The sequence below is a fragment of the Mastomys coucha genome, unplaced genomic scaffold (assembly GCF_008632895.1).
Source record: "Mastomys coucha isolate ucsf_1 unplaced genomic scaffold, UCSF_Mcou_1 pScaffold15, whole genome shotgun sequence".
NCBI lineage: Eukaryota > Metazoa > Chordata > Mammalia > Rodentia > Muridae > Mastomys > Mastomys coucha.
Genome location: NW_022196897.1, coordinates 16,840,333 through 16,858,000, shown reverse-complemented (window position 1 = coordinate 16,858,000; position 17,668 = coordinate 16,840,333). Strand labels below are relative to the sequence as shown.

Below are 17,668 nucleotides of genomic sequence, written 5' to 3'. Positions count from 1 at the left end.
TACAGATGGTTGTGAGCCACCACGTGGTTGCTGGGATTTGAACTCAGGACGTTTGGAAGAGCAGTCAGTGCTCTTAACCCCTGAGCCATCTCTCCAGCCCTCATAGAAACTCTTGAGGCTCAGAGACTTCCTGATGCCACAGTAGACACACAGCTATTCTCTGGGCTCCTCTCCCAGGGAGTACTTCTTTCCCCTCTTAATAGATTGCCGGTCCCTCTGTGCTGGACAGTGTAAGCGAGGAGGGCCTCCCCAAGCCATGCAATGACTCTTGCAGTATAATCACATTTTTTTTTCCTTGATCAGTCCTCAAATTCTGGGCCTCATGCCTACACCCCTTCTCCCCCTCCTATAACCAGGAGCTGTCTTAGAAGCTGCCCCATCCCCACCCAGGAGACCAAGCACCCATGGGACCTCTGTGTTGGCTGCCACTGTCCCCATTACTGTCCTTGGGGAGCACATCATCCCCACAGGAACCCATCATAAAACAGTCACACAGGCTGCAAAGAAGAGGGCACGGGCCCCTGGGCTTCGAGTCTTCCAAGCTTTTGCTAAAACCACACCACAGGCTCCCCTGCCTGGCCCCATTCCCACTGTCCCTACCTTATTAACCAGTTTTGTGTCTCCCCTTCCTGAACCTCACTAGACTCTGTGAACGGGTCAGCTGCTGTTTTGTGTTAAATCCTTCTCATTCATTACAATACCACTTTTTTATTGACATGGAAATAAAACTTACAATCAATGAGCTCTTATGAAATATACATCAAAGCAGGAAGCAGCAGCGCCAGGGTTTCATCTGTTCTAGGGAAGGAACAAGGGTTTGGGGAGGGGTGGGGGGAGACACCGAACATTTTCCTTCCCGATTACATGATGCGATTTTCAATGATTCTATAAAGAAAACGAAAACATAAATACAGTGTCCAAACAGGGTGATCCCTGCAGCTGTCAAAACTTAAAACAGCTCACTTTCCCTTTGATTTCTGTTTTAAGTTTTGAAATGTACATAGATCATTCTCGGCTTTTTTCTTTCTTTCTATCCCTCCCCCCTTTTCTTCTTACAGGGAAACTCTCTTTAAAATCCGATCTTCCCTGGATCCTCGAGCTTTGACCCAATTCTGGGCGCCTTGGGCGTGCTTCTCAGGCCTCAGCCTGCCCAGGCCCCCTCAGTGGAGCCCTCCCTTTCCACGTTGCTCTTCAAATCAAGGCTGCCTCCATGTCAGTGTTGCACTAAGGCAGAAGGGCCCTGCCACCTGGGTTCTGCAGACCTATTGTGCTCTACATGTCTCAGTGTTTTTCCAGCCAGGGTCACACCTGAATGTCTCTGCTGCACTGGGAGTGGGGGCCACTTGTGTGTATGTTTAGGGGTAGTGAGACACAGATACCCGAGAAGATTTTCAGGGTTATACAGTAGAGAATGACAGGCCGGGGAGATGGTCCATCTATAAAGAGCATGGACTGCTCTTCTTGGGGGCCTGAGTTCAGTTCCCATGTCAGTCGGGTGCCTCACAACTAACTGTCTGGGATCTCTCTCTGACCTCCTGGGGTGCTGTACTCAAGTGTACATGGCTACAACAGATACACACACACATAAATTAAAAAAAAAAAAAAAAAGACCATGGTGTAGGGGAAGTGTTTTTATCAGAAATGTACTTGGTCTGAACTTTACCTGAGTTTTATCCCTAGTACCCACGTTAAAAGCCAGGCAAGGTGGCATTCCTAGCACTGTGGATATAGAGCCAGGAGAACCCCATGGGGCAGAAGTGGTAAGATCCAGATATAAGGATGGCACATTATTTAATCCCTGTCCCTGCCAGGGAGACAGAGACAGGTGGATCTCTGTGAGGTCAAGGCCAGCCTGATCTACACAGTGAGTTGCAGCCCAGCCAGGTCAGGCTACATAGAGAGATCCTGTCTCAAAAATTAAAATAAATAAAGGGTGAAGGAATAAGTAAAATAAAGGTGGAGAATGACTGAGGGAGACACCTGATGGTGACCTCTGATCTTCACATGTCTCCATACACAAAGGTGTACACACATGCACAGTCATGCACACACACATGAAATTCGCAACCACAGCCTTGATGTCTGTCTTTGCAGAGGGCCATGGAGCTGAGGGACCACCCTCAGGCTTCTTTTCTCCTTTGTGTTTTTGAGACAGGGTCTTCCTGGCTGACCTTGAATTCACAGAGATCACCTGCCTCCCCCGTGATTGAGGTAGCTTACCACTATGCCCGGCCTCGACTATCAGGCTTCTCTTCCCCCTCTCTTCTCTCCCTTTCCTTCCCCTCCCCTTCCCATTCTCTACCCCCTCTCTGGGGAAATGGGGATGGAATAGAGAATCTTATGTCTACTGGACTAGTGCCCTACAACCAGGCTCCATCCCCAGCCCTCGGCTTTCTGAGGCAGGTTATCCTTACAATTGCTCATACTTAAACTCACTACCTTCAGGCTCCCGAGTGTGTGTAATCATACCCAGAAATATCAATCTAGTTTTTCTGAAGGCCTTCAAATGAAGTCTGGCATGGAGACTGTCATATGCAAAGCATGTCATTGAGCATGCCTGGTGGGACAGGATGAGGGGCTTCTGTGCCCCTCATGTCTTCTCTTTCCATTATCTACCTGAGTTACCCTGAAACACCTCTGAGCCACAAGCAATGGTGGCCCTCTGGAGGTCACTCCTCTTCAGTGTCTGGGGTGCTGTAGGGAGCAGGCGCGTGGATAGGACAGTGCCATGAGTCCATGCTTACGGTGGCCATCCTCAGTGAGGCCAAGGGAGTTGAAGGAAGGGTCTGTCCAGCTTTGCTTATCATTTAGTTTGCCTTAGAGCAAAAGTGCCAAGACCTGGGAGCTTCTAGCAGACTTGTTTTGACAAAATGAGCCATCTGCCTTTAATAAGAGGGTCTTATTGAAAATAGATTCTCCCCACACCGTTGGGCACACACCTTTAATCCCAGAAGAGGCAGGTGCATCTTTGAGTTCAAGGCCAGCCTGGACTACAGAGCAAGTTCCAGTATAGCCAGGGCTACACAGAGAAACTCTGTCTCAAAAAAAAGCCAAAGGCTGGCCTGACAGTGGTGGCGCACACCTTTAATCCCAGCACTTGGAAGGCAGAAGAAGGCAGATTTCTGAGTTCGAGGACAGCCTGATCTACAGAGTGAGTTCCAGGACAGCCAGGACTACACAGAGAAACCCTGTCTCGAAAAAACAAAAAAAACAAAAAGAAAAAAAAGAAAAAGCCAAAGGCAAGAAATGAAAACAAACAGCTTCTGTGAAATAATGATGTATGTAATTTGATATGATATGATACGATATGATATAGTGTGATAAAATAAAAACTAACACATTGGAATTAGACAAAGCAAAAATAAACAATCATCACCATAACAAAACCAGACCAAAGGAAAAGAGCTCAAGAGCAGGCACAAGAATCAGAGGCCTACTCTTTCACACACTCAGGAGTCCCATAAAACGCTGAGCTGGAAGCCATGATACACACGCTAAGGACCTGTAGGCTAAAGAGAGGGAAGAAAAAATGTATTTTAATAAAATAGAAGATAATTATTTTTATTTGATTTTTTTATATAAAAGGATGAACCCTGATACAACATTATGAGACAAGGAACCTCCAAAGACGCCCTGAGTTCCTTTTCTGTGGGCGTCTACTGCTGGGCATGCAGCCTGCCCTGAAGAATAGTTTGTTTCCCCAGTGAGATTGCATTGGAGGAAACTAAACTTTCATTTGCAAGTGGTTACCAATTGGAGATAGCTTCTGGGTTTGGGATGGGGATGTTTGTCCAGTTCTCTTTTCAGCTCTAGGGCCCCTGACGGGTGCAGACCCTGTGCGTGCCGCCTCACCCTCTCTGAGTTCTTCTGTACATTGATCATGTTGATCTAGAGGGTCTTGTCTTGGTGCCCTCCATCTTCTTTGGCTCTTACACTGTTCCTACCTCCTTTCCTGCAGAGTTCCTTACCTGAGCCTGACTGGAAGAAGTTGATGGTGATATCCCATTTAGGGCTGAGTGTTCTGAGTGGCCTCAGTTTCTGGGTAAAGTCTGGCTGTGGGTCTCTCTTTTTACTTCCATCTGCTCTGAAGAAAGCTTCTCTGATGATGGCTGAGCAAGGTACTGATCTTTGAGTGTAGCATAGTATAGAGGTCATTTTATTATTTCTTCCTCTTCATCTTCCTCCTCCTCTCCCTCTCCCTCCTCCTCCTCTCCCTCTCCCTCCTCCTCCTCCTCCTCTTCTTCCTCCTCATTCTTTACCTTTGGTCTTTGGACTGTCTAGTCTCATATTCTTGGTCAACCAAGCAGTGTTGCATATGGGTTCCACCTTGTGGAATGGGTCATAAGTCAAATCAGATATTTGCCCTAGCGTTATCTTGCAGGCACGACACACTGTCAACCAATATTAAATGCACAGGCCAGTGACTCTTGCTAGGTTCACAGCACTGCACAGTCACTGTCTCTACTCAGTTCCCAGATATTTCCATGTGCCAGAGAGAGCAGCCACTGCCCCCAACACACACACATACACACCTTGGCAGTTTAATCCATACTGTTTTGTTCTTTTTCACAGCTTAATACTTTTCCATTGTGTGGATACGCCACATTCTGCATATCCATCCATCCATGGAGGTAAATCTGAGTGGTTTTCTTCTTTTGACTATGGTGGATAGTGCTGCTATGAGCATGCATTTATGGAGTAACTTGAACTCCTGTCTTGCTGTGGGTATATTCCTCGGGGCGGAAACTCTTCGTATTCATTTTATAGCTAGTTGCCTGTTTGTTCACAAAGAGACAGAGGGGCCAGTAAAGCTGTGGTGACACTGACAAATGGCCTATAGCAAATATGACTTTTTATTCAGGACCCACCAAGCCCTCTGCTAAGAACTTATGGGCTTGGAAAACACCACCAACACTCCTGAGCCCTGGTCACGGTGAGGACTCTGACTGCTTGTTCAAGGTCATAGGGAGTCAGGCTGCCAGAACTGCACCTCGGGCGGCTTGGCCTCAGCTCCTTCTCCATCACTAAATTGTCGTGTCCCACAAACTTGCCAGATGATTTCCTCTTGAATCTGGATGATGTGACGGGGGACAGGCTGGCAGCCGTGATCTCCATCCTCAGCATGCCAGGCGCAGACTGTCAGGAAAATGAGCTTGCCTGCCTTGAGCACGCCCAGCTGTGGACAGCAGGAGTGTGCCTGCTTGGAACTAGACTTCACCTGACACATTCATTAACCCACAAATTGTGTGTGTGGGGGGGGGGGGGAGACTACTTCCTATAACACTCTGTTGCCCAGAATTGTACTGCTGTTACTCTCTATGTCTCCATGGAAGGGAGGTCTGGTGGGGAGTGTGTCACCCTAACTCTGTGTCATGAGCAAGTCATGGCCATATAGGTATGGCTGGTGAGCTGCTGGGCTCAGACATTCCTATGAGCTGATGTGAACAGGGCACTTGCTCATTCCCTCCCTATATACGTTTTGTGCCTCTTTCCAGAGCTTCCCACTCCTCCTGGGAAAGAAGTTTCTGGAAGTTCATTCCCCAAGAAATGGAAGGCCCCACAGGAGCAACTGGGCCCTCCTCATAATCTGAAGAGACATCTAGCCATTTTCTTTTCTTTCTTTCTTTTTTTTCTAGCTATTTTCATTACTTAAAAAAAATCCCTCAAAGCCTTGGTGAAAGTTCCTTCCCGCCTCCCGTTAGCCTCTGTGCCCCCTCATCCACCTAAACCTGCTGAGTTACGGGCCCCCAGAGGCTGTGGCTCTGGGCGGATGCATCTATACGCTCTTCCAGCCACCACCTTCTCTGAGTGTAATCAAGCATCGAGCTAAGTAGCAAATAAATCTCCCGATCTCATAAGCTGCACAGCGAGATCATGTAAATGCAAATGAAAGACCTGATTTCAAGCTGTCGACGGGGAGGGGAGACAGCACCAGGACTCTGTCACTGTGACCGCCTCACTGGGCGAGGGCCATACATCAGATGCAAGCCCTGAGCTGAGGGCTCGCAGAGGGAGGCTGGCTGCCCCGGGAGCAGAGAGCAGCCAGGTGGGGGTGGTGGGATCCACGTGGCCCAGGACCATGAGAAGCAGGCAAGGGTTTGAATTGGGATGGCTGGACAAGCCTTAGGGGTGCTTGCTGTCCTGGACCTGGGCTGGAGAGGCACTGTGGATGTCTTAGCAGCTGTTCATGTGGGAAGGCAATGGATGCTGACTGAGCATGCCTGCTGGGCGCAGTCCAGGGACCTCTCTGCTGAAGAGGCTTGGTGGATGAGGAAATGGGAGGGGCACAGACAACTCCAGGGACACGGAACCTACTCCAGCCACCTCAGTCCCTGGGCTGCATCGTGATGAAACCAGAGTCTCACCTGGGCTCAAGTATATATTTTTAAATAAACTATACAAAGTAATAATATATGTAATCTAGCAACTCTGCTTTTTGCCCTTTTGAAAAAAATGTTATTTCGAAAAAGTCTCATGTAGAACAGATTGGACTTACGTCCTAGTCCGGCCTTACGTCCTCAGTGCTGGGATCATGTAACCTGATTCATGTGGTGCTGTAGTTGGAGGCCTTGTGCATGCCAGGCAAGCATCTTCCACTGCAGCTGACTGTTTTTAAGTAATAGGAATGACATCTCCGGGGCTGGCAAGATGGCTCAGCGGTTAAGAGCACTGGCTGCTCTTCCAGAGGTCCTGAGTTCAAATCCCAGCCACATGGTGGCTCATAACCATCCCCAATGAGATCTGATGCCCTCTTCTGACACATCTGAAGACAGCTACAGTGTATTTATGTATAATAAAAAATAAATCTTAAAAAAAAAAAGACAAGAAATGACATCTCCAAGCCCCACCTCCAAACACTGTCTCTAACCACACACCCTCACACAGCACTTTGTGCATCTCTGTTTCTCCTCCTTTAATTCTTTTTTAAAGCATTAAAAAAAAAATAACAAAAACCATGTCTGGATGGTGGTGATATATGTACAATGTTGAGTCCTGCTGAGTCTTTTTTTTTTCATTTGATGTTATTTTACACACCTTTGATCATATGTGGATTCCTTCTTCTGGTGTGTGGCTTATGGGATCATTATGCGACGTTCAGACAGTGCTCACAGCTCAAAGCCTAGGCTGCCTGGGGCCTTTGATGCGTAATGCGCCTCGCTTCCCCTGATTGTTTATCTGAGGTTCTCATTATGGAAATAAATAAATACCCCTATGCTAATAGCGATCACGATTTGCATTTATATTGTGCTTTTCATTGGAAGATCTTAAGTTGTTTTACAGTAATGAACTACCCCGAGCACGGGCGTAGGGTATGTGCATGCATGTGTATGTTGAAGTGAGATGGCATGCAGATATTTATTTAATAACTACTGGGCAATGACTGGGATTTCACCTCTCTGGGTTCTAATAGAATGCAGGACAGTGAGAGGAGGATTCACAGCCGTAGACCAAGCATCTGCTCTGTTTAGATGCTGGCTAGGGAGGTAACAGGTTATACTGTGGGTGGTGATCAGGGTGCATGCTGAGAGTGGCTGATGCCTTGGGGCATCGCTCTCATGGGATGGACACCTTAGGTGAGTCTGGAACTCAGGCATCCATCTCCCTGGGACAAAACCTGCCATTTTGGAAAATGAACACATCTCCCCATCCGTCTGGAGCAAGTTTGGTTTGGACCACCCAAATGCCAACGCCAGCCAACAGTACCATTCTCACACACTGGATTGGAAATGAATGTTTACTGAGGATATACATGGGTATGAGGTGAGAGGCGATTCTGCTCGGGCTTCAAGGCTCAGCCACTTCACCTTTGCCTGCCTGGGGGAAGTGCCATGGTTCTCACAGGGCCACCAGCAGTTTCTGCGCAGCAGACCCACCCTGACTGGGGCTCTTTTTTAGCACTCCTGGCTTTCTGCTGGGGAATTGGAGGGAGCTGCTATTGTAGAAGGAACTGGGAGAATCCCAGGACTCCTGGGACGAGGAGAAAGATGGTTTTAATTAAAACAGAGAGGACAGGACTAAGGCGGAGGGGGATGACATGTTAATAAGATTTAATGAAGCTGTCTGCTGATGGGGACAGCTGTCACCCAGAGCTGTATTCCAGCCAAGCCACTCATTGACATAGGAAACTCCACAAAAGAGTGCTTTGAAGGAGACAGGGGTGGTGTGGGGTGCTAGCCTGGAGCTGGGATTCTCCTCTCTGGAGTTGAGCATTCTCGCACCTATATGCACACCACACACACACACACACAGAGCTGAGGACAGTGTCACAGACACACACACCCCAAGATGAGGGAATCAGGTTAGGGAGCCATGCTTAAGTGGCTTCCAATAGCTCCAAATTCCCTGATGTACAAAACCAAGCTGTGCCTCTTGCAGACCTGGAGGACTTCGGTGAGATGTTTTAAGAATCAGCTATAAGTCTACGGAGTGAGTTCCAGGACAGCCAGGGCTGTACAGAGAAACCCTGTCTCAAAACACCAAAAAAAAAAAAAAAATCAGCTTTAAGAAGAAGGAATGCAGGACTTTGAAGACTTGAAGACTGATAAAACTTTAATAGTTGCCGGGTGGTGGTGGTTTACGCCTTCAATCCCAACACTTGGGAGGCAGAGTCATGTGGATTTCTGAGTTCGAGAACAGCCTGGTCTACAGAGTGAGTTCCAGGGCAGCCAGGGCTACACAGAGAAACCCTGTCTCGAAAAAAACAACAACAACAACAACAACAAAAGACTTTAATAGTTTTCTCCCTTCCTGAGGCACTGTCTCCCATCTGTCCATGGGAATGATGTCACCTCCCTTCAGGGGAGTGGGGCTAAGCATAGAGGCTTGGCCTTAACCCAGCTCGTCTGCTTGCTCCAGGAATGGACCCAATAGACAGGTTTCTGCTTTATTTTTATTTTTTTAAGATTTTATTTTTGTGTGTATGTGTGTCTATGTGTGAGTGTGTGCTACATTTATGTGGTGCTTTGGGAGGCCATAGCAGGGTGACAGATCCTGTATAGTTGGCTCTACAGGCAGTGGGAGCTGCCTGATGTGGGTGCTAGGCATGGAACCCAGGGCCTATGAAAGAGCAGCAAACACTCTAAGCACTGAGCCGTCTCTCCAGTCCCTAGTACAGACTTCTTTAAGGTTCAGTTTGCCCATCTGTAAAATGGGAAAAGCAACCCCACATAAGGAATTCAGTGAGATCAGGGAGAAGGACAAAAAGTTCAGCATAGTGTCACAAAAGGACGTCACAAGGTGCCATGCATGCCTTACATACAGATTTATTTAGTAAACCTCTATTTTTTGCTTGTTTATTTGGCTTTTTGAGACAGGGTTTCTCTGTGTAGCCCAGACTGTTTTAGACCTAGCTCTGTAGACCAATCTGGCTTTGAACTCAGAGATCCACCTGCTGGGATTAAAAGTATGAGCCACCAGTGTCTAGTCCCTAAATGTTTATTCTTTTCTTTGTTTCTTCCTTTGCTAGAGACAGCATGGTGGATCTTTGTTTGGGGAGGGTGTTCTCAATATACTCATGACCCAAAAATCTACTGTGCTGCCTGCCCCAGGACCTTTTCATAGCCCAGCCCGATCACTGGTCCAGAGACCTCTTTTGCAAGCAACCATCTCTTGTCATTTCCTAAGACGAGAGACAGGCTGCTTAGGGACCCACGTGGCCCCTCAAAGCTGAGATTTGTGATGGAGTGACATCAGCTCCATAGATGTTAGAGTGGGGTTGCCACGGAAGAGCAGGTGACCACCAGGGCCTCAAGTCTCCTTGCAGCACAGTGGCAGCTGGCCTCAGACACCTGTCATGGCTTGTTGGTCCTAGTCTAGAATTCAGGGTCAGGAGCTCTCTGAGCACACATGTGCCACACTCAGCTGGTGTCACACAGCCCAGGGAGGGACCCAGAGTCCCCTCTGTCAGGTTGCTTTTCTCCTCTGCCTCTGGATAGCTCCAGAGCTGGGCCCTCTGCGTCCAGGAAGCCCCTGCATTTCCTGGGATCCCCTCCCTTGGCTCTCTTTTCCTGACCACTTTACCAGACTCAGTGAGACATAGCCATCTTGTGTCCAGCTGGCCTAAGCTCTGTTTCCTTTCTTTCTTCTCTCTCTCTCTCTCTCTCTCTCTCTCTCTCTCTCTCTCCCCCTCTTTCTTTTTAAATATTTATTTATATGAGTACACTATAGCTATCTTCAGACACACCAAAAGAGAGCATCGGATCCTATTTACAAATGGTTGTGAGCCACCATGTGGTTGCTGGGAATTGAACTCAGGACCTCTGGAAGAGCAGTCAGTGCTCTTAGCCACTGAGCCATCTCTCTAGCCCCTAAGCTCTGTTTTCTGAAGTGGCTGCTGTTTCTCATCTCTCCTCACTAGTCCACTTACCGGACAGTAGCCACAACCTGGCTTCTCCCGGGATGCAGAGGTGTTTTAGTGAGGGGGCAGGTACACAGAGAAGCCACAGGCTCAGCTATTTTCAGGAGCAGACCTCACCCAGCCACTGTGGGCAGATTTTTCCCGTCACTGAATCTGAGATGAAGGGGCACTGAGAGGACTGGATGGGGCAGACTGGGCTTGAATTGTGCCTTGGCCTTTCATTGACTGAGTGGGCAAAGGCAGACTGCTCTCCTGATTCTGTGCCCACACCTTTAGTACGACAGCATGATGGCTCTCCAGCATTGTTGGGAACATTGTAGGTGCAGTGATAGGCCATAAGAACCAGAGTGCACAGCTGTACTGGGCTGTTGGTTAGTGTCCTGTGGGACAAGCAGGCTAATGGAACATTTAGGTCCATAGCCTTTCTAGACACTCAGAAGTTACCATGGCTACACCCACAGGAGCTGCCCCAGTTGGTTCTCAAGCATGCCAGGTACTGGGGGCAGATAGGATAGAGGAAATAGTGGTGGAGAGCTCCCAGGGCCCCACGTAGGCTGCTGTGCTCCACACAGGGCACAGGGCTGTTCTCAGCTGTGATGGCTTTAGGCCCCAGGGGGCTGTTAGGTCGACACAGTTTGCTACACACTGGCTGTGACCTTCAGGGAGGGCAGAAGCTGTTTGCTCTGGAAAAGTCTGAGGCAGGGAGGAAGCCTATACCCCAAAACTACAGGATGGATCTCCACAGGTGTGCCTCTGCTTTCCTTTGGTGTTTGTCTGTATAGTTTTCCTGTGAGAAGACAGTGCCCATGTTCCCATGGCCGAAGGATGCAGCAGACCGAAGCAGACCTGAAGGTTGGATCAAAGGTCAGGGTGACCAATGCCCCCAGAGCTCCTGCAGCTTTCACCCTTAACCCCCACTTGTCCTCTGCTGGCTAGTGTGCTGTCAGCTTGACACAAGCTGGTGGAGCCATCTGGGAAGGGAACCTCAATTGAGAAAATGCTCCCACCAGATTGGCCCATAGACAGCTGGGTGGGACATTGTCTTGGCTGGTGGTTGGTATGCAAGAGCTCAGCTCGCTGTGGGTGGTGTGACCCCCAGGGCAGGCAGTTAGTTCTGGGTTCTATAAGTAAAACAAACTGATAGCCAGGCATGGTGGCTGTCAGTCCCAACCTCAGGAGGCAGAGGCAGGTAGATCTCTGTGAGTTTGAGGCCAGCCAGGGCTATATAGTGAGACCTTGTCTCAACAAAACAAGAAACAAAAACCAAAAAGGGGTGGAGGGCAAACTGAGCAAGCCACGAGGAACAAGCCAGTACATGGGCTTCCTCCATGGCCTCTGCTTCAGCTCCTGCTGTGAGTTCCTGCCTCAACACCTCTTCTTTATTGACTACAACTATACGCTGAAAGAAACCCTTTCTGAGTTGCTTTTGGCCCCAGTGTTTCAACACAGAATAGAAAGCAAACTAAAATGGCCCGGATACCAGAGACAGACTGTGGCAGCATCTGGGTGGCATAGAGTTCAGTTCTGGCTTCGTCTGGCCCATGCAGGACAGTTGCTACCACCAGTGTGGAAATTTAATTCTCTGGGTTTTCAGCCCCAGCTTCACCACTGGCCTCTGGGGACAGCTCTTGTATAAGATGATTAACCACATCTCTGCCCACTGCCCACTAACTTAAGGCCTATGTGTGCGTGTGTTGACTTCTTTTCAAGTTGTGGCAACCAGAAGGGTCCAAATGTGGCCAAGTGTCCCTTTGGGAAGAAACCGGTTCTGTTTTAAACTACTGCTGTTATGAGTCTGTCCCGTGACAGCTGCCCGGTGAGAGGGAAGGGTTCTGGCACTGTTCTGAGCTGAATTGTTTCATATACAGATGTTTCAAGTGTGCGCACACATACTTCTCCAAGGTTGACAGTGAGGATGAACCACGAGGGGTGTCCAGGACAAAACAGTTGGATTCTAGGCAGATGCTTGGCTGTAATAGCTAATGCCAATTTCCCATGGCTGTGTCAGTTTACAATCCCACAGATCATGAGTGTTCTCATTGCTTCAGATCTTGACAGTGCCATTGAACTTTTATTTCGTGCTTTTCAGAGGTTGAATACCTTGAGGTGTGGGCCTTGGCTGTTCCAACATCTTTTTAATGAAGAATCTATTCAAGACTTTTGCTCATTTTTCTACAGAAGTGTTTTTATTGATTTGTGGATGCTTTTTACATAGGATGGATACAACAATAAGAATACAAATAACTCATCTCACTTTGTAGCCTCAGAGATTTTAAGGTGGAGCATTCTGAGCTTTACTCATTGTACTGCTGGTGCTCTTGACTATCATCAGATTTGTCCTCTCGGTAAGTCAGTTCACATCCTATGAGCAAGGCTATGTGGCTGCTTTCATCTTGGAATTCCCAGGCACAGGGCCCCCATGCAAAAAGGGAACAAACTAAAGATCTGTGGGATAAATACAAGCAAACTATCCTAAAGAAGATTTTTGATGTCTGTTTGTGTCTTCCCTCTTCTCTAAATCCCAAGCAATAGGTCTGTGGAGCATGGAGACTGAGCTGCCTGCCTCCTAGTGAAGATGACTCCCAGTCCTCAGGTTGTTCCTCTTCCAGCTGGAAGCTGGCCCACCTACACCTGCCCTGAGGGAGGCAGGGTCTTGTAAAGAAGCCATGTTTTAATTAACTTCCCCAGCAGACACCAGTTTTCAAGTGAGAGGCCAGAGCTTCAGTTGTAGCCCAAAGTGAGCAGCTATGTGGAACAGGTATAAAACTATACCATCCAGCAGAATGCCTCGGTGCCTGCCCAGAGCCCGGAGCCCAGAGCCCCTCTCTCCAGGGAGAATGGGGCCTGAGATTGGAGACACAAAAGAAGAGGGAGAAAAATGGCTAACTGCTTATGGGAAGAACAGAGACTCTCCAGGGAAGCTGTTTTGCTGTGGGTTGTGTCCAGATTCACTTTGGACAATCCACATGATAGACTCATGCATGGTGTGTGGCCCTTTGTGTCAGCTTTTGCAAAGTCATGCTACGAAGACCAACATGTTGTGGTAGATACTGTATGGGATTTTGGGGAGACCATGACCTTGAAGGACAGCAAGGAGCCTGTCTAGACTGCCATCCCAGATGCTTCTTCAAAGAAGCTTTTACAGATCATTTATTCATTTTTATTATTATTAAAGCTGGCATACACATTTAATCCCATCACTTGGGAGGCAGGAGCAGGCAGATTTTTGTGAATTCAAGGCCAGCTTGGTCTACAGAGTGAGTTCCAGGCCTGTCGAGGTGACCCTCTCTCTCTCTTCAAAAACAAAACAAAGCAAAACAAAACAAAACAAAACCCAAAATATTTATTTTTATTTATGTGTTTGTGTGTGGGTATGTGCGCATGAGTGCAGTGCTCATAGAAGCCAGAAGGGGGCACCAGATCCCCTAGAGCTGCAATTAGAGGCAGTTGCAAGCCTTCCAATGTGGGTTGGGACTTCTACAAGGATAGTACTCGCTCTTGAGCACCAAGCTACCACTCCAGGCCGAGGCCTTTTATCGTAACCATCTGTTACATACCTGCTATGTGTCCCCAGGAGGAAGGGCCTCAGTGACTGTGACCTATGCAAGAGGGTCTGGAATGTGTGCTCCAGACAAAAGAGCAGGGCTCTTCCAAGTTCCGAGTGAGTGTGACAGGATGAAAGAATAACATTCAGAAGTGGGGACTGTAGGACAGTTGCTAGAGCTCTTGCCGAGCAAGCACAAAGCCTTGGGTTTGACCCCCAGCACCACATAAACTGGGCATGGCAACTCAAGCTTGGGCTCCAAGCATTTGGGAGGTGGATGCAGGAGGATCAGAAATTCAAGATTACCCTTGGCTTAGTGAGCTCGAGGCCATCTTAGGTTACATAAGACCCCTGCTCAAATGAGGGAGGAGCCGCTCTAAGTTTGGAAAGAGGGTGTGGCAGCAGAGTCAGGGCTCGAAGGGTAAAGGGCAGGCTAAGAGTGTAGGAGATGAAGCCGGGATGCCTATTGATCCATCAGCCGATGGTGGCAGCTGCCCTGCCTCAGCCATGGGGCTGGTGATCAGCCAGGGCTGCAGAGGCAGCCAGGGCTGCAGATGAGGTCCTGGACAGCCAAGCGGAGCTGGGAGTTGTCCTGAAAAGTCCACCCTAACTTCTGCTTCTCCACACCCCAGCCTGCTGAAAGCACACTATGGAACACCTCATAAGCTGGGAGCTGCCAGAATCTCAGAGTGACCCATTGCAGCTAGTGTGGGCAGTTCCTGAGATACATAACCTGGCCACTGAGGAGTAGTGTTTGTGTCCTCAGCCTGTTCCATGGACACACTCTCAAGAGTGTGCCCACAGGCTGACAGCGCCAGGAAGCTGTCACATGGCTCTGACATCTACTCAGCCCATGGGCTGAAGACAGAAAGCTGGGGTTCTCAATGAGACTCTCCCCCTCCTACCCTGGCCGTATGCAACCTTCCTCTCCCCATCTGAAAAGTGGGGGTGATGAGCCCTGAGTGTTAGATCAGTGCTTCTCAACCTCCTCCTCTTCCTCTTCCTCCTCCTCCTCCTCTTCCCCCTCCTCCTCCTCCTCCTCCTTCTCCTCCTTCTTTTCCTTCTCCTTTTTTTTTTTTTTTAGGTTTTTTTTTTTGTTGTTGTTGTTATTTTTTTGAGACTGGGTTTCTCTGTATAGCCCTGGCTGTCCTGGAACTCACTCTCTAAACTAGGCTTGCCTCAAACTTAGAAATCTACCTGCCTCTGCCTCTCAAGTGCTGGGATTAAAGGCATGCGCCACCACTGCCTGGCACTTCTCAACCTTCTTAACATTGCAACCCTTTAAAATACAGTTCCTCATGTTGTGGTGACCCGACCCAACCATAAAATTATTTTTGTTGCTATTTCGTAACCATAACTGTTTTTGCTACTTCTATGGATCATAATGTAAATATCTGACATGCAGAATATCTGGTTTTTGGCTCCTGTGAAAGGGTTGTTTGACCCCTAAAGTAGTCATGACCCACAGACTGAGAACCACTGAACTAGATGGTTGTAAGAAGTGAATGAGTTAAGGCATGGAAGGAACCACAGCTCATGTAGGAAGAAGGCATTGGAGATGCTCTGGGTGCCAGGCAGGGCCTCCAGCCAAGGGGAACTTTAGATCTACGGAGGTGTAGAGATTAAGAAAGAGCCCAATCTTGGGTGTAAGAAATAGCATAGAGTGGTCCATTGTCAAGATAGGGCTGTCTGTCAGCTTGGGTCCGCCTGGAGAAAAACTGAAGAGTGAGCCCCGGAGGCACCACTGCTCCAGCTAGCCCCACCCAAACTTAGAGTCAAGAATTGTTAGCCGCCAAGTGAGCTTAACAATCGACACGCAAACCCGACAAAGTTCATGTAGCTGAAAAGCTTTCAAATAAGCAGGGTGTTAAAAAGTAGGGATAAAGCCATGCAGGGTCTCTGTTGAGAAAAGATAAACATGGGCCAATCAGATGGCTCAGCAGGTAAATGTGCTTGCGGCCAAGCTTGATGATCTGAGTTCAGTTCCCGGAACTCACATGGAAGGAGAGGAGTCCCACTGGCTGCCTTCTGTGCTGGCTGGTTTTATGTCAGCTTGACACAAACTATAGTCATTGGAGAGGGAACCTCAGTTGAGAAAATGCCCCCATACGATCAGGCTGCAGGCAAGCCTGTAAAGCATTTTCTTAATTAGTGATTGATGGGGAGGGCCCAGACCATTGTACATGGTGCCAACTGTGGGCTGGTGGTCCTCGGTTCTATAAGAAAGCAGGCTGAGCAAGTCATGAAGAGGGAGCAAGCCAATAAGCAGCACCCCTTCATGGCCTCTGTATCAGCTCTTGCCTCCAGGTTCCTACCCTGCTTGATTGAGTTCCTGTCTTCCCTTCCGTGTTGGACTCTGATGTGGAAGTGTAAGCCAAATAAACCCTTTCCTCCCCAACTTGCCTTTAGTCATGGTGCTTTGTCATAGTAATGGTAACCTGACTAAGACACCCTCTGACTGCCATCCTCCACTCCTGCAATAAATGCTGAGGGAGGGGGAGGGAGATGGAGAGGGGAAGAGAGAGAGAGAAATGTAAGCAGTAGGTGTGTAAGGTTTTGCCCACCCTGCCCCCATGCCCTGTGCTCAGCTAACAGGGAGAAGGAGGAAGGGAGAAGCCCTCTGGGTAGTACGGCTGGTCTCTATGCTTGAGGCATGTCCACAACTGTCTAGGTTGGCACCCAACCTTGTAAGATCATAAGAGAAATTTTTTGGCTTTCCCTACTGTGAGTCGCCGTTGCCTGTTCCTATGTGAGGGTTCTTGTCCCTCCCATAGGCTAAATCTGCCTGGCCTGGACAGACTCCCCATCCCTTAGGGGTTGTGGGTGATTGCTCTATAAAGTGGCAGGATGTCTGTGGCTGATAATGATGACATCCTGGAAGTCATGGGAGAGCTTCCTTCAGACCCAGAAGGTAGGATTCACTGTCCAGGGGCCAAGAGGGTGACAGGCGCCTTCCAGACACCCATGTTGTCCCGGCAGGTGTGCAGTGTAAGCAGGAAAGCTGGCCCTCTCTCCTGCCACCTTCCTCTGTTTTCTTGATCTTATTTCCCAGTTCTAGGAGAGTGAGCTGGACTCCCAGCCCCAGCTGCTCTGCCTATCTGTGGTGTATAGGTGCTTCGGGACCCTATATGCAGCTTGCTTGCCCCTACACAGGAAAAGCCCTTATCACCTTGGCTGCTGGGGGAGACAAAGCTCGCTCAAGCTAAGTCTTACCTCAGCCCTTTTTCTCCAACAGGCAGAGCTTGGCAAGCCCAGGGAGAGAAGCTGCAGCCTGCCTGGTGTCAACTTTAATTATGGACTCTACATCCGAGGGCTGGATGGAGGGGTCCCTGAAGGTAAGTAGGTGTCTGTGGGAGCAGGGGTCCCTGAAGGTGAGTGGGTGTCTGGGAGCATGGGTTTGAGAGGTGGATTGGGGGCTCCCACCTTCTCCCCACTCTCAGCCAACTTCAATAAAGTCGCTTGGTAGTGGCTGGGAGAAAATAAGAGGGAAAGATAATATCCTGGATCAAACATGGTGTCCACGGCCAAAGGGCACGGGGAACCAGCGGAGATACCCCCTCAGATAGGGCTGTCTGTCCTCATTCTTTACCATGAAACAAGCACTGAACAGTCCCAGGGTGAACACTGGAGCTCCAATGGAAGTCAAAGCCAATTGGTTTGGTTCTCGTTGTGATAAAGTATTCTGACAACGAAGCTGGGTGCAGTGTTGTACGCCTTTAATCCCAGCACTCTGGAGGCAGGCAGATCTCTGAGCTCGAGGCCAACCT

At 48.8% G+C, this 17,668-nt stretch overlaps 1 protein-coding gene across 1 annotated transcript in view; it reads left to right on the top strand.

Annotated features, from left to right (window-relative positions):
* Nucleotides 1-17,668, top strand: part of Cfap77 (cilia and flagella associated protein 77) — a 129,557-nt gene that overhangs the window by 53,512 nt on the left and 58,377 nt on the right. Inside the window, exon 2 of the mRNA XM_031369562.1 lies at nt 17,137-17,236. Within this exon, the coding sequence (XP_031225422.1) occupies nt 17,137-17,236 (100 nt within the window). The remainder of the gene's footprint in view (nt 1-17,136; nt 17,237-17,668) is intronic.